Genomic DNA, 15,145 nt, shown 5'->3' with positions numbered 1-15,145 from the left:
AGCTGAAGCGGGGAAGATGTCGGCAGAAAACATAATGGCTACAGAGAACCGCCAACTTCACTGTGAGGTTGAGGCACTCTGGATAAGGTGCTGTGAGTCAAGAGTCCTTGAAGCATTCCCTGAGGCTAAGTTATGATGAGGTAAGACAAAGGTTGAACGAGAGAGAGGGGGCCCTTTAGGCCACGGACTCTGATCATCAAAACCTTAAGGTAAGGGTCCGTCACTTGGAGAGTGATTTAAAGACTGCTTAGGAGCAACTGAAATGCTCCGAGGCTTCCAAAGCCTGGCTCCGAGTGCGATGGGCGAGACTGCAGCAGTGTCAAGTTGCCGAACAGTAGAAAGCCAGCTTGGTTCGTGACCTTGCCATTTGAAGTCTCGCAAGGACGCCTTTCAAGAAGCTTTTGATAATAAACTGGATCTCTCTGAAGCCTTATTGGATACTGATGTAGACTTTGTGACCGCCGAATCTACAATGGCGAACTTCTGATCATCTGGGGATAATAGCTCCGACAGCAAGAAATCGGGGACCCTTCCCCATGACGGGGGTGATCCGCCCTTCTCTTAACCTTAAGAATTATCAATTTCTCGGGCCTGTGTACCCATATTTAATCTTTTTACTACAAACAAACACTTTTGGCTTAGATTGATCTTTTATGAAGTCGAGCCTACTGGCGTACTTCTTTTTGCTTTTCCTCCGGGTGCTACTGTGACACCTTGGAAATTTCACGTCGTTTGCATTATAAGTAAACTAACGCATGCCTAAAGTGGACATGAATCCCTTGCAAGGTTAAGGAGGGTATTTAATAATTGTAAGTATGTACCTTAAGGTTTCGGAGTTAAATGAATTGGTGGAAGTAAGTTCGTTAATGGATTGGAAACTTGAGTGATGTTTTGGGAAGATTTCATGTTATTTGAGTTATACATTGCTTAGAATTACCTTGAGGGGGAGTTATAGGGCTCCTTAGATGGTTAATGAAGTTTTATATAAGTGCCAAAAAGGTTCCTTAAGGATTAGAGGTCAAACGAATAAAAAAGAATACATTTTCGCAAAAAATCAGCGTTTGTGGACCAGTTTGTTGTCGCAAACTGGCCGCAAACTCACCAAAATGGCCGGACTCACTGCCAATATCCTCTCAGGGAGAGGAGGGGAGATGCGGCCACATATCCATTATGTTGAGCTGCATCTCCGCCGTAAATTGTAGAGGGGGGACGATTTTAACACCTTTTTAAGTCCCAAAAGATCCCATTTTCATATCCACCTCCCACACTTATTTCCCCACATTATTAGAGAGTTCTTGAAGGTTCCACAATACTCCAAAACTGTTAGAACCCGTATTTGGTGCATTGGAACAATCCGGATTAACTATGATAAGTTAGGGTCCAAACCATTTCGGGATACAAAGTCGAGACTTTTGACCTTCGATTTTATTTTGAGACATAAGTTGTGCATGAATTTGTTGGCATGGAACAATTAGGAAAATTTGGGACCAAAATTGAAAATTATGGAACTTGAAAATCATGCAATTTTTCTATGGTTGGCCGTGTAGTGTGGAGGAATGGCCCACACAAATTGTGTTCAAATTCTATTGCTCCAACACATGGTGTGGGCCAAGGGACCCTTGAATAAGTCTTGCATTAGTTAAAAGATGACCACTAGTCTTCATTATTCATTTCAACACTTAGCCAAAAAATAGAAGTTGAAGAACCATCGAGAGAGCTCTCGGCCAAGAACCAAAAAAACCAATTTCCATTCAAGTCGTTCCAAAAATATTTTGTTGATGCAAACCCACTATTTTGAGGTCCCAAAGTAGCGTGAAAGTGTCGTTGGAGCGATCAACCCGCTAGTTTTCATTATCACAAACCCTAGCCTCTTGTGAAGTGGAAGGAAAAAGGTAAGAATTTATCATGTTTTATATGTTATAAAGGTTGTATGCATGTTGTAGTATGTTAAAATGGATGAATATCATGAAAAATAGTATGTTGGAAGTGAGTTGTGTGCATGGTGTGCTAGCCGTGCAAGTGGGTGTGTGTTGTGTTGTGTTGAAGCTATGAATTAAAGCTTAGTTAGCATGTTGTGATCATTGTAGGGTGAAGAAATGATTGAGAATCATCCATATATGTATATATGTTATGTTGGCCGAAAATGGTCATGGTATATGACAAGAACGCATTAATGTCGCTTAGTGTTTTAGTGGTTGTCGTAATGAATTCTATGTTGGAAATGAGCTTTTAATGACTCAAGATTGATGTTGTAAATGTATGGGCTGATTTGGAGGTTATTGTACATTTAATGTAATTTGTATATTGATGAGAATAGCATTGTTAGAATGTGAATTGTGGATGCAAATCATGATTTGAAAATGAGGAATGTGTTAAAGTGAGGTTCTCGGGTTGGGGACTGATTTCGGGTGGATTGGAGAAATTGTTGGATTGTTGGAAATGTTATATGAATTGCTTAGAGTGTCCTTGAATGTTGTTGATATGGGTTTGGATGAGTATTTGAATGTATAAGCGTTAATGTTGGCTTGAACGTAAGCCGTTGAATCAAATATATTGAATGTTGTTGAATGATGTGAAAGAGAGCTATTAATGTTATATTGTCTTCCGGATTGGTTATTGATGTTGCTAGGTTGGTTGTTGTTGTTGTTTTTGATTGATTTGGCCGAGTTAAATTCTCGGGGTGGCCTATTTACAGGGGAAATCTTTAATTTCTGTAGAATTAAGGGCTAAATTGGAATTAAATGCCCAAAATGTCTATAGCTAATGTTTGGCATATTATGAATTATTTGTAGACCTTGGGCAGCCCGAGACGTAGGTTGGATTTAGCTTGAGTTTGGATTATATTGGAGAGCGTTTGAGGGTATGTAAAGCTTAACTCTTCCTTCTTTGGCATGCCTTAGTTACAAATAGGCTATGACACGAGCCTCGAGCAAATTCTAATCTAGCAATCCGAGCATGTTTATGACTCACATTTGTTTCTTGGATATTCGTATGTTGGTATGATGAAATCTTGGCCTTTATGCCTTTGAAATGTTTGATTTTCAACTTTTGCACAAAAGTTTGGTTTTTAAAAAGTTATTCTTTAACGATTCTAACTACGAACGCTCGTATCTTTCACGAAAAGGCTCGGATTGCCTCGATATGCTCGTAGGTGATTGTATGATGTATGATAAGTATGTTTTTCATAGGCGGGCCCGACTCGGGTCAACACCGTCCGTGGGCCCGCAACTCTTCTTTTGTAATTCGATGACTTTTGACAAAATACGATATGACTATATCCGATTTTAAGTATGATCATTTTACTTATCTTTTGATTTACGATAACATTTTATGCATATGATTACTCACGACTCCGTTCGTCGTCTTCTATATCTTTCGCCGAGTCCGGGGCCGGTTACATTGTCGTGCGCATTATGATATACTCCGGTGTTATCTTGTGTTTATGGTTCACCGCTCCTCGCTCGAGCCGGGTTCCGCTATATTTGGTGTTATGCTGTGTATGGCGATATGTTGTGTATGATATGTGACGGGGATACGGAGATTTGAAACTTTCTGGTGTTATGCTGTGTTATGGCGCCATCGATAGGTGGGCGACCATATTTTCTGTGCCCTATGCATGAATTGTATTTTTAAAGTAAACATTTTGATATTTTGGAAATGCGTTTACTTTCCGTACTTGTTTCGAGTATGATTCGAGTTGTATACTATATCTTACGCTTTTGCATACTCGGTACATATTTTGTACCGACCCCTTTCTTCGGGGCGCATTTCAATACCCGCGGTACGGACGCTCGGTTCGGTGATCCACCCGTTTAGGACACCTGTACAACTTTTGGAGTGCTCCGCTTATTCGAGCCATTTTGATATATATTCGTTCGTTGCATTTGTATATATTTGTTCGGGGGTACGGCGGGGCCCCGTCCCGTCATATGATTACGTTTGTTTAAGCGTTTAGAGGTCGTGGACATGTATGTGGGTTATGCCCATTACGTACGATTGTGTTTGTATGATATATATTGTTAAGGCGATCCCGTTCGCCGTGCGCCCCTCGTCGGCTCGCATTTGTATATGTTTTGGGCCTATGCGCCATTTGATAGCCTTGCCGGCTTTGATATATATATATGGCTGTGTTTGCGATGTGTTTGAGACAGTCTGATATAATCTGAGACAGCGTTTGATATTTTGATCTGTATAAGCCATCTGTTTGCGACTCGGATTTGAGATTGTGTTTGGGTGCCCAATTCGGGCACTAGTCACGGCCTACGGGGTTGGGTCGTGACAAAAACCTTCCATACCATCAAGAGAGAAGATCAAACATCAAAACCTCGAGATAAATCCATGGAAGATGATGGTTCTTGTTTCTCTTCAAGGTTGTGATGAACTTGGTCTCGACAGAAGTTGAGTGAGGTGAATTTCTTATATTATGAGGTATTTTCTTCATCTTATTCATATGATTGAGTTGATTTAAAGGTTTAGCAAGTTTTGGAGAGGAAAGAATCAAAGAAGAGAAGTCATAAAGTGTTGAATTGAAGTTGATGACTATAAGGTGAACTTGAAAGGGGATTTTGGATTAATTTGAGATTAAAATTGAATATAATTCCTTGATTATGGTATGATTAATGTTATTATTGTTTTTTGGGTTTTGTTGGAGTTGGTGGAAGTTAATAAAATAGGGGAAGTCTTTGCCCAATTCCAGCCCAACTAGATTAATTAGATAGTTTGGACTTAAGAGTGATTTCAAGACTTAACCTTAGTATGAATCCGTACACTAGTTTGGACTTAAGAGTGATTTCAAGACTTAACCTTAGTATGAATCCTCTTGAATATAGATTTGCGAGCTTGGGAGGAGAACGTTAAGTAATTAAGGAGACGTAAAGGTATGTTAAGGCTAACCCTTTCTTCCTTAAGGCATGATTCCTTGTTATGAGCCTATACATGATATCCATAATATCCCTATTCTTAGAAATGCTAGAAGCTCATAATTCTCAAAGTTCTTAATGTTATTGTTGATAATTGTTCTATATGATGATGATGATGATGATTATGATGATTCTATAATGGCAATCGGAGGTTCACCGACCTTCTGTCACTCCGATAGAGTTGTAATGTTTACTTGGGATTCTCATGTATACTATTTATATATTTATGTATTTTCTCACACCGAGCCACACTATAGTCGGCCGGGTACGACATCTACTGTGCACATCACTGCAATTGGGTACGGATAACACTGAGCCTTAGTACATATGGGCATAGTTGATGATGTTTAAATAGAAGTGCATATGTTCTATGGAACTTGTGTATCTTCAGTTTGTGGTAATTATGAATTAGACATGTAGCTCACCTAGATATGATTATGAGAAGTATGTTAAGAGGTGCTTGGTAGGCCAGCACCGGGTGCCCGTCATAGCCTTCCGGTTGGGTCGTGACAGCTACAAACCCGGGGAGACTATTAATGCAATGCAACATCTTTATGAATTTTACTTGATTCAGCACTTACGTTTTTCATTTCTATGGCTTAGACTTATTAATCCTTGTTTTGAAGGATAAGACGATTGATCCTGAGATTCAAATATCTCGAAAATGCTAGCCATTTAGTTTTTTCTCTTACTCTTTCAAACTGCTAGTCCCTTGCTAGGTTTATAATTGACATTTTCGGTTTCCATGCCGAACAAATTTTTCTACGGTTACTATTACGTCTGAATTCTAACCTTCTTTTCTCTTTCAGCTTTTGGAAGAAGTTTTATTAACATAAGAGAGGGCCATTACATTTTGATGCCTTAGAAAAGGATGTCTCCAATTCGTTTTGGCATAATTTTTAAGTATGCTTAAAGTTGCATCCATTTAATGTATTTGCTTTTCGTGGCAAAGATTTTTCAAAAGAAGGAAACTTTTATTAATTCCCATAACTTTTACTTGAGTTACAAAACATAAGCACGGCTTCCATCTAGTATGGTCAGTCCGGTTACATGTTTATTTTTTTGCCCGGCAGTCCTCGGTTATGACTATAATCTTAAACATTCTGACTTTTTTCTTTTTGGCCTTTTGCTCATAGCCAAGCCTTAATGCATGCATATATATATCCCTTTCAGTGTTTAGGAGTAAAGAATGAGGTTCCAAACACTAGTGAATGCCTCCGGGAAAATGTTTGACTAACCAAATGGCGCTGTCTCATTAAAAACCATGCCGAAAAAATCCAATTGGGACAAAAATCGAAAAAAGGAAAAAAATGAGTGCAACACCGCCGGTACTGGTCTCTCTATCAGACATAATACCTTTTAAGGAAGCTAACGTTCCAATTGCTTGGGACCTTATTTCCGTCGCCATCTTCCAGCTGGTACGACCTTTTGCCAGCAATGCCAGTTACCTTGTAGAGACCTTCCCAATTTGGCTCTAGCTTTCTAACATTGGCATCTCAGGCATTGTGCATCACCATCCGAAGTACCAAGTCCCTAACTTTAAAGTGCCGGAGGTTAGCTCGACGATTGTAGTAACATTTCATCTGCTAATTTTGGGCGATCATCCGAACATATGCCAAATCTCTATGTCCTTCTAGAAAATCCAATTGCACCAGCGTTGCCTCCGTATTGGGTTGCTCTTCTGCTCGATTGTACCTTGGACTAAGAGTACCGAATTTTACCGGAATCAATGCCTCCGCCCCATATACTAGAGAGAATGGAGTCTCACCTGTGCTGGATTTAGCCGTTATTGTATAAGCCCAAAGCACCTCCGGTAATTTTGACGACCAAGCTCCTTTGGCGTCCTCTAATTTCTTCTTCAAATTCTGAATGACAGTTTTGTTTGTTGATTCCACCTGACCATTCCCATTTGGATGATAAAGAGAAGAGGTTATGCGTTTTATGTGCAAATCCTCGAGGAACTTAGTAACCTTGGACCCAATGAATTGTGGGCCATAGTCAAAAGTTATCTCCTTTGGGATGCCGAACCGATAGATTATGTGCTGCCAAATGAAGTCGATCACCTCCTTCTTGTATGCTGCCACCTCGACCCATTTAGAAAAATAGTCGATTACCATCGATGAAGACACGCACGACCACAGAACTCCGCCGGGGCGGTGGTCCGACTATGTCCATCCCCCACTTCATGAATGGCTAAGGGCAAATCACCGGATAAAGCTCTACGCCCGGTTGATGTAGCGTTTGTGTATACCGCTGACGTTTATCGCATTTGCAAACGAATATCTTTGCATCCTCTTCCATTCTGGGCCAGTAATATCCAGCTCGGAGCAATTTCTTAGTGAGTGACTCCGCACCCGAATGATTGCCGCAAATTCCTTCATGGACCTCTCGCATTACTTAGTTAGACTCTTCAGGACCAATACACCTCGCCATTAGACCAAAAAATATCTCCGGTGAAGCAAACCGTCCACAACGCAACACCGAGCCGCCCTAGCTTGTAGAGCCCGTGATGCTTTCAAATCCTCTACTAGCTTCCCGTGATTGAGAAAGTGCAGGAATTCATTCCTTGACCCCCCGAAGCTTATGGGGTTGATCTCATCATAGCATGCGGTCCCGATGCCTAGTGCGATGGTGGACCAACGATTTGGAATTCAAGCCAGATGACTCCGTTAAAGAGCCCAAGTTGGCGAGTGCGTCAGCTTCTACATTCTCTTTTCTAGGCCCGTGCACCACAACCCATTCTTGAAACCGGGAAAGCAACTTTAGCACCTTCTCCAGTGCGCAGCATGCGCTCTTCTTTATCCTCGAACACTCCGTGTACTTAATTTATGATCAACAGGGAGTCACAATTTGCCTCGATGACTTTGGCACCTAGTCCCTGGGCTAGCTCGAGACCTACAATCACAGCTTCACACTCTTCTTCATTATTAGTTAGGGGCATGCTACTAATTGCTTGCCTCAAGATTTCTCCCGTAGGGGTGTAGAGGACCACACCAAGCCCCGTTTCCTTTACGTTGGACGCCCCATCGGTATAGAGCATCCACACTCCGGGTGTAGCCCCAGTACTAAGGAGGCTTCCTTTTCAGCGTGGAGAGCTACACCCGGACTGAAATCAGCCACAAAGTCCACAAGGAGTTGAGATTTGATCGCAGTGCGGGGCTTATATTCACTATCAAACTCAATTAACTCGATCGCCACTTTGTCGACCGCCCTGACAATTTGGGCTTGTGAAGCACATTCCTCAAAGGGAACGTGGTTACTACAACAATTGAGTGGTATTGGAAACATGGCCAACGCTTTCGCGTAGCCATTGCTAAGGTGAAGGCCAGTCTTTCCAGGAGAGGGTGACGTGTTTTGGCCCCAGACATAACTCGACTTACGTAATAGATAGGAAATTGAATACCTTGCTCTTCTCGTACCAGGACAACACTTACTGCTACCTCGGAAACGGCCAGGTAAATTAATAAAAGCTCACCGTCTTTCGGCTTCGACATGAGCAGAAGAGAAGACAAGTACGCTTTGAGGTCTCGAAGCTCTCGACACTTCTGCATCCATTTAAAGTCATTCTTCTTTTTTAGCAAAGAGAAGAACTTATGGCACTTCTCTGAAGATCGGGATATAAACCTGCTGAGTGCGGTTATGAATCCGGTTAACCGCTGCACCGCCTTCACATCCTCCAGCGTGTCCGGGATTTCCTCTATAGCTTTTATATTCTCTAGGTTTATCTCTATCCCCCTTTGAGAGACAAGGAAACCTAGGAACTTTTCGGATCCGACTCCGAATGCACATTTCCCCAGATTCAGCTTCATGTTATACAGCCTCAGAACCTCAAAAGTTTCCTGTAAATGACTTAGATGGTCCCCAGTATGGAGACTCTTACCTAACATATCATCAATATATACTTCCATCATTTTTCCTATTTGTTGCTCAAACATTTTTTTCACAAGCCTCTGGTAAGTGGCTCCAGTATCCTTCAAAGTCTAGAAGGAAATTTTCTCTTGGTCCTCCGAGTGCATCCTTGTTTGGTTATACCCAGAGTAAGTGTCGAGAAGACTCATTACTTTATGACCGGCCTTGGCATCAATCATTTCATCAATGATCGGAAGCGAAAATGAATTCTTTGGACAAGCTTTGTTAAAGTCTTTAAAGTCTATGCAGATTCTAAATCTATTGCCCTTTTTTAGTAATATGACTACGTTTTCCAACCAGTCAGAATATTTAACCTCCCGAATAGATCTTATAGTTAACAAATGAGATACCTCTTCCTTGACAAACACATTACACACCAACGACGATAGGACGCTTCTGTGCGGCGCGGGTGGGAAGGCGAGGTCCGGCTTCAAGCTTGTGGGTTGCCATGTCCGAGGGTATGCCTGTCATATCCTTATAGGACCAGGCAAAACAGCCATTGTTATCTCTTAAATAAATAGGACCAGGCAAAACAGCCATTGTTATCTCTTAAATAATTAAGTATTATTTCCCTGAGCTCCGGGGATTTTCATCCGTTTCCTTCTGTTTTTGTCGTAGCAAATAATAGCTGGACACGATTCGTTTTGATCGTTTGGTCCTTACATTGAAACCTAACACAGAAGGTCCGGGTTTACACAAAAATAAGAGGCATAAAATTTCAAAGACCTTTCCGGGATAGCACTTAAGAGTGTTTCTTCATCTGCTTTATTGAGTTGAACTCATTCTACCTTTCCGGGACAGGCCTTGATATGGGTATGATAGTCCCCTAGTGTTTATCCGAGCAGCATGATCGGGTAAGCACTATTAAGTCCCCACTCGAGGGGCAGCCATTTACGGGTACTTTGCCTTGTTTTCATAAAGTAACACGTTGTATTTGTTGCCTCGTTAAAAACCTTGTCGGAAAACCCATTTCGGGACAAAACCGTACTAAGAAAAAGAGTGCAACACGTGTTTTCAGACCTAACTCCATTCCCTCGGGGCTTATTTCGGTAACACTTCTGCAAAAAAGGATAGGTTAATAAAAAATGATCACAAAGGTCACCGGCCCATACCTTAGCAATAGTATTTCTTCAAATGAGCCACATTCCAGTTATTGCGGCCCGTCGCCCATCCATGGATTCCAGTTGGTACGACCCTTTGCCAGTTACTTCGGTTATCTTGTACGGGCCTTCCCAGTTTGGACCCAACTTCCCATCATCGGGGTTTTTGGTATTCAAAGTAATTTTCTGAAGTACTAAGTCCCCTGTTGTGAAATGTAGAAGATTGGCCCTTCGGTTGTAATACCTCTCCATCCGTTGCTTTTGAGCCGCTAAACGGACCAGGGCATTGTCACGTAGTTCATCCGCCAGGTCGGGTTTTACGGCCATAGCCTCCTCGTTTGCCCTGCTAGTGACGTATTTGAACCGGAGGCTCAGTTCGCCAACTTCTATGGGAATCAGAGCTTCGTCTCCGTAGTCTAACGAGAAAGGTGTTTCTCCCATGCTCGATTTTAACGTAGTTCTGTAAGCCCATAATACCTCCGGCAGCACTTCCCTCCATTTATGTTTCGATGCTTCAAGTCTTTTCCTTAGATTTTGAATTATTGTTTTATTCGTGGATTCCGCTTTCGTCCGTTTGCGCTCGGGTGATACGGAATCGATACTATCTTCTTGATCTTCACCCAAGGAAATTATTGACCTTGCGCCAACAAGGCGAGGGCCGTTATCACGAAAAGTTATTTTTGGTCGGGATGTTTGAAACGACGGATAATATGGTCCCATATTAAGTCAATAACCTCCTTTTCTCTCTGTCTTTTCGAAGGCACAACGCTTCAACCCATTTTGAGAAGTAGTCGGTCATAAACGAATGAAACGAGCCTTACACAGGTGCCCATAGCGAGGAGGACCAACGATGTCCATTCCCCAATTCATGAACGCCCAGTGATATCACCGGGTGCGACAACTCCCAGGTTGATGAATCGTCGGGGGCATGCCTTTGACACCGTCGCATTCCAGAACAAAATTCTTCGCATCATCTTCCATCCGGTTCCAATAATAACCGGCTCCGATAATTTTCGAACCAAGGCTTCCGCACCGATGATTACTTGCAGTACCTCAAAGGGACCTCTCTCATCACATAATTTATCCTCTCTCGGGACCCAAACACTTGGCCAGAGGTCCGAAGAAAGACCGTCGATACAATTGGCCGTCTATTAAGCAGAACCGAGCTGCTTTGGTCCGGAGTGAACGTGATTCTTTTGGGTCGCTCGGGAGCTTCCCATTTTGAAAGTAGTCGATGTATCTGTTGTGCCAATCCCAATTTAGACCCATTGTGTTTATCTCGGCCTGCCCATTTTCTACCGCCGAATTCATCACTTGCACTACGGTACCGAGGTTGATTTTCTCCGCTTCGACTGAAGAGCCCAAATTGGCAATGCATCGGCTTAGTTATTATGCTCCCTGGGTACATGTTGCATGGTCCATTCTTTAAACCGGTGCAATATCACCTCAGTTTTCTCCAAGTATCTTTGCGCTGCTCATCCTTGACCTCGAAAAGACGCCATTCACCTGTTCACGACTAAGAGAGAGTCGCATTTTGCTTCGATTATTTTGGCTCGGACTGCAAGACCAATTCCAAACCTGCAATCATAGCCTCATACTCGGCTTTATTGTTAGTCAATTTTATAGTTCTAATCGATTGTCTAATGGCATCACCGGCGGGGGTCTTAAGAACAATGCCCAACCCGGAACCTTTCAGGTTCGAAGCCCCGTCTGTGTGTAGAGACCAGATACCCGAAGCCTTTCCCGAGGTTAGCAAAAGCTCTTTCTCGACCTCGGGAATCATGGCAGGGGTAAAGTCTGCCATAAAATCGGCTAAGATTTGAGATTTAATAGATGTTCTAGGCTTATACTCGATATTATATCCACTAATCTCTACGACCTATTTGGTCAGTCTACCTGATAACTCCGGTTTATGCATGACATTTTTTAGTGGGTAAATAGTTACTACACATATCGGATAGCATTGAAAGTAAGGTTTTAGCTTTCTTGACGCACTTACCAATGCCAAGGCCAACTTTTCGAGGTGTGGATAACGAGTCTCCGCATCCCCTAAAGTCCGACTCACATAATATATTGGGAATTGCATACCTGCTTCTTCTCGGACCAAAACACCGCTTACCGCTACCTCGAACACGACAAAGTATAGAAACAACTGTTCATCGACCTTCGGTGTGTGCAGCAGTGGCCGGCTCGATAAGTACCTTTTTAATTCCTGCAAAGCCTTTTAACACTCCGGTGTCCAAACGAAGTCATTTTGCTTTCTCAGTAGTGAGAAGAAACGGTGACTTTTATCCAAAAACCTCAAAATGAAACGGCACAGTGCTGTTATCCTTCCGGTGAGCCTCTGCACGGCCTTGACGTTGTTCACCACCTCAATAACCTCAATGGCTTTGATCTTGTCCGGGTTGATTTCAATTCCCCGGTTCGATACCATGAAGCCCAAAATTTTTTCTGATCGGACACCGAAGGCGCATTTCTCCGGGTTAAGCTTCATGTTGTATTTGCGAAGTACATCAAAGGTATCCCGCAAATGTTTTAAATGGTCCTCTATTTCGGGACTTGACTAGCGTGTCATCAATATAAACTTCCGTGTTTTCCCTATTTGTTCTTCGAACATTCCATTAACTAGGCGTTGGTAAGTTGCTCCGGTATTTTTTAACCCGAATGGCATGACATTATAATAGTAAGTCCCGTATCGGGTAATAAAAGAGATTTTCTCTTGGTCCTCCGGATGCATCCGGATCTAATTGTACCGAGAGTAAGCATCGAGAAAACTTAACATCTCATGTCCGGTTGTTGAATTGATCATTCGATCGATGTGAGGCATTGGAAACGAATCCTTCAAGCATGCTTTGTTCAGATCCTTATAGTCAACACACATTCTAAATTTATTACCTTTCTTTGGCACCACCACTACATTAGCTAGCCGATCGTGTATTTTACCTCCCGAATAGAGCTATTTTTAAAAGCTTTGTTACCTCATCTTTTACGAAGGCATGTTTCGGCTCGGCCATTGGTCTCCTTTTACCTTCCCCGGGGGAGTGCCTATCGGTGACTTATGAGTCGTGACCTCTGGTAGCACACCTGTCATGTCTATATGGGACCACGCAAAACAATCGGCATTAGCTTGAAAAAATTTAATTAACTTGTTACTGAGCTCCGAGGTTAACCCCGTGCCCAGGTATACCTTTCTATCTGGTAGATGTACGAACAAGATGACTTGTTCCAGCTCCTCTGATGGATTTGGTTGCATCCGATTCATCCGGTAATACAAACAATCTAGGCCGGGCCGAAATGTCCTCTTCGCGATCGCCCAAGTCGATCCCTTCGCTTTCTTTTCGAACCCATATTCTTTAATTGTTATTTGGTGTCCTTGCGCTTCGATTGATTCATCATCTCTTTGATCCGCTTTTTTGTAAAAGTTGTGCTTCCTCGATCGCGAACATTTCCCTTCTTTGCTAGGCGGCTGTTCACCTCGGATAGTTTTTATCCTCTCGAGTCGGGAACTTGAAAGAATCGGTGCAGTTTTGATGGTATCGCTCTGCGCTATGAATCCACGGTTTTTGAGCAAAGCATTATACTTCCTATCTCCCTCGATGACGTAGAATACTGTCAACTGTATGGTGCCGTCAATGTTGACCGGCAAAAAAATTTCACCACTTCGTGGTTTCGCTTTGCCATATTGAACCAGCCAAGTACTCGGGCTACCGGTACAATCGGTCGGTAGCCTCGATCGTTCTACTACTCTCCACCAGATGATGTTGGCCGAACTACATGGGTCAATCAAAATACGTTTAACTTGTAATTTGAAAATTAAGATAGAAATTACCAATGCATCACTATGCGGTTGAATGTGCCTTCTGCATCCTCGTTACTGAAGGAGAAGGAACCCTCAGGTACATAGTCCCGGGTGCGCTTCTCTCGCACAATTGAGACCTTTGTTCTTTTCATCACCGGCCCTCGTGGAGCATCCGTTCCCCCAATTATCATATTGATCCCATGTTGAGGTTCCACCAGCTCGTTTCGTTTGTGACTCTCCCTTTCTTTGTAGTGGTTTTTGGCTCGTTGACTCAAGAATTATCGAAGGTGGCCATTCTTCAATAAACGAGCCACCTCCTCTCTTAATTGACGACAATCTTCAGTTCTGTGCCCATAGGTCTCATGATACTCACACACCACATTTGGGTCCTGTTGACCTGGGTCCAACCTTAATGGCCTTGGCCATCTAGCCTCCGTAATACGGTCGATAGCTGAGACGAGGACCGAGGTGTTGATGTTGAAGTTGTATTCCGATATCCTCGGTATGTCTTTATTGCTAGCCGAACTCCCGGCCTCACTTCTAAATGATAGGCCTCGACTATTGACAGGCGTTCGGCCCATTTATCGCCCCTACTCAAGAAGTGACTGGGGCCGACCCTCAATTTTTTCGACCTGAAGCTCGATTTTTCTGAATGAGAGTATGGTCGGTACCTTTCCCTCGATGGTCGCGTCTCCGGATCATAATTTTTCCTCGACCTCTCAGAGCCTTTGCTCATAATTATAGGTCCCGGGGGAAGTTCGAGCTGGCCATCCCCTACCCGAATCTTTGATTCGTACCTGTTATGAACATTTGCCCAGGTTACAGCCTCATACTCCAACTAGTTTTCCTTCAGTTTGAATGACGCAGTCGAGCTCCGAGGGTTAAGCCCTTTCATGAAAGCTTGTGCAGCCCATTCTTCCGGAACCGGAGGGAGCTCCATCCGTTCCCTTTGGAAGCGGTTCACAAATTCTCATAACAACTCATCATCCCTTTGGGCTATTCGGAAGATGTCGGCCTTCCCGGCCTGCACCTTTTTGGCTCCAGCATGGGCTTTGATGAACGCATCTGCGAGCATTTCGAAGGAAGTGATGGAATGCTCGGGCAGATGGTCATACCAGGTCAACGCTCCTTTCGATAGATTTTTCCCTAATTTTTTCAACAACACAGACTCAATTTCATCCTCTTCGACATCATTGCCTTTTATGGCACAGGTGTACGTAGTCATGTGTTCCTGCAGGTCCGTTGTACCATCGTATTTCGGGATATCCGGCATCTTGAACCTCTTCGGGATTAACTAGGGAGCCGCACTAGGAGGGAAGGCCTTTGAATGTACCTCTTTGAATCCGGCCCTTTCAGAATCGATGGAGCTCTAGGAATCTGATCCACCCAAGAGTTATACGTTTTCACCCTCTTCTCCG

At 43.1% G+C, this 15,145-nt stretch overlaps 1 protein-coding gene across 1 annotated transcript; it reads right to left on the bottom strand.

Moving 5' to 3' along the window:
* Positions 1-6,505: 6,505 nt before the first annotated feature.
* LOC132039466 (uncharacterized) lies at positions 6,506-7,036 on the bottom strand. The gene has a single exon (XM_059429943.1). It carries the CDS (start codon positions 7,034-7,036, stop codon positions 6,506-6,508), a length of 531 nt encoding a protein of 176 aa, XP_059285926.1.
* Positions 7,037-15,145: the final 8,109 nt, after the last annotated feature.

The sequence above is a fragment of the Lycium ferocissimum genome, chromosome 12 (genome assembly GCF_029784015.1).
Source record: "Lycium ferocissimum isolate CSIRO_LF1 chromosome 12, AGI_CSIRO_Lferr_CH_V1, whole genome shotgun sequence".
NCBI classification, from domain to species: domain Eukaryota; kingdom Viridiplantae; phylum Streptophyta; class Magnoliopsida; order Solanales; family Solanaceae; genus Lycium; species Lycium ferocissimum.
Note: the sequence above shows the minus strand (reverse complement) of the source record. Positions and strands in the feature narration are given on the sequence as shown.

Bases quoted from the DNA above. Each gene is read 5' to 3' on its own strand.
- LOC132039466 (XM_059429943.1), bottom strand. From the start codon at position 7,036: ATGGTAATCGACTATTTTTCTAAATGGGTCGAGGTGGCAGCATACAAG.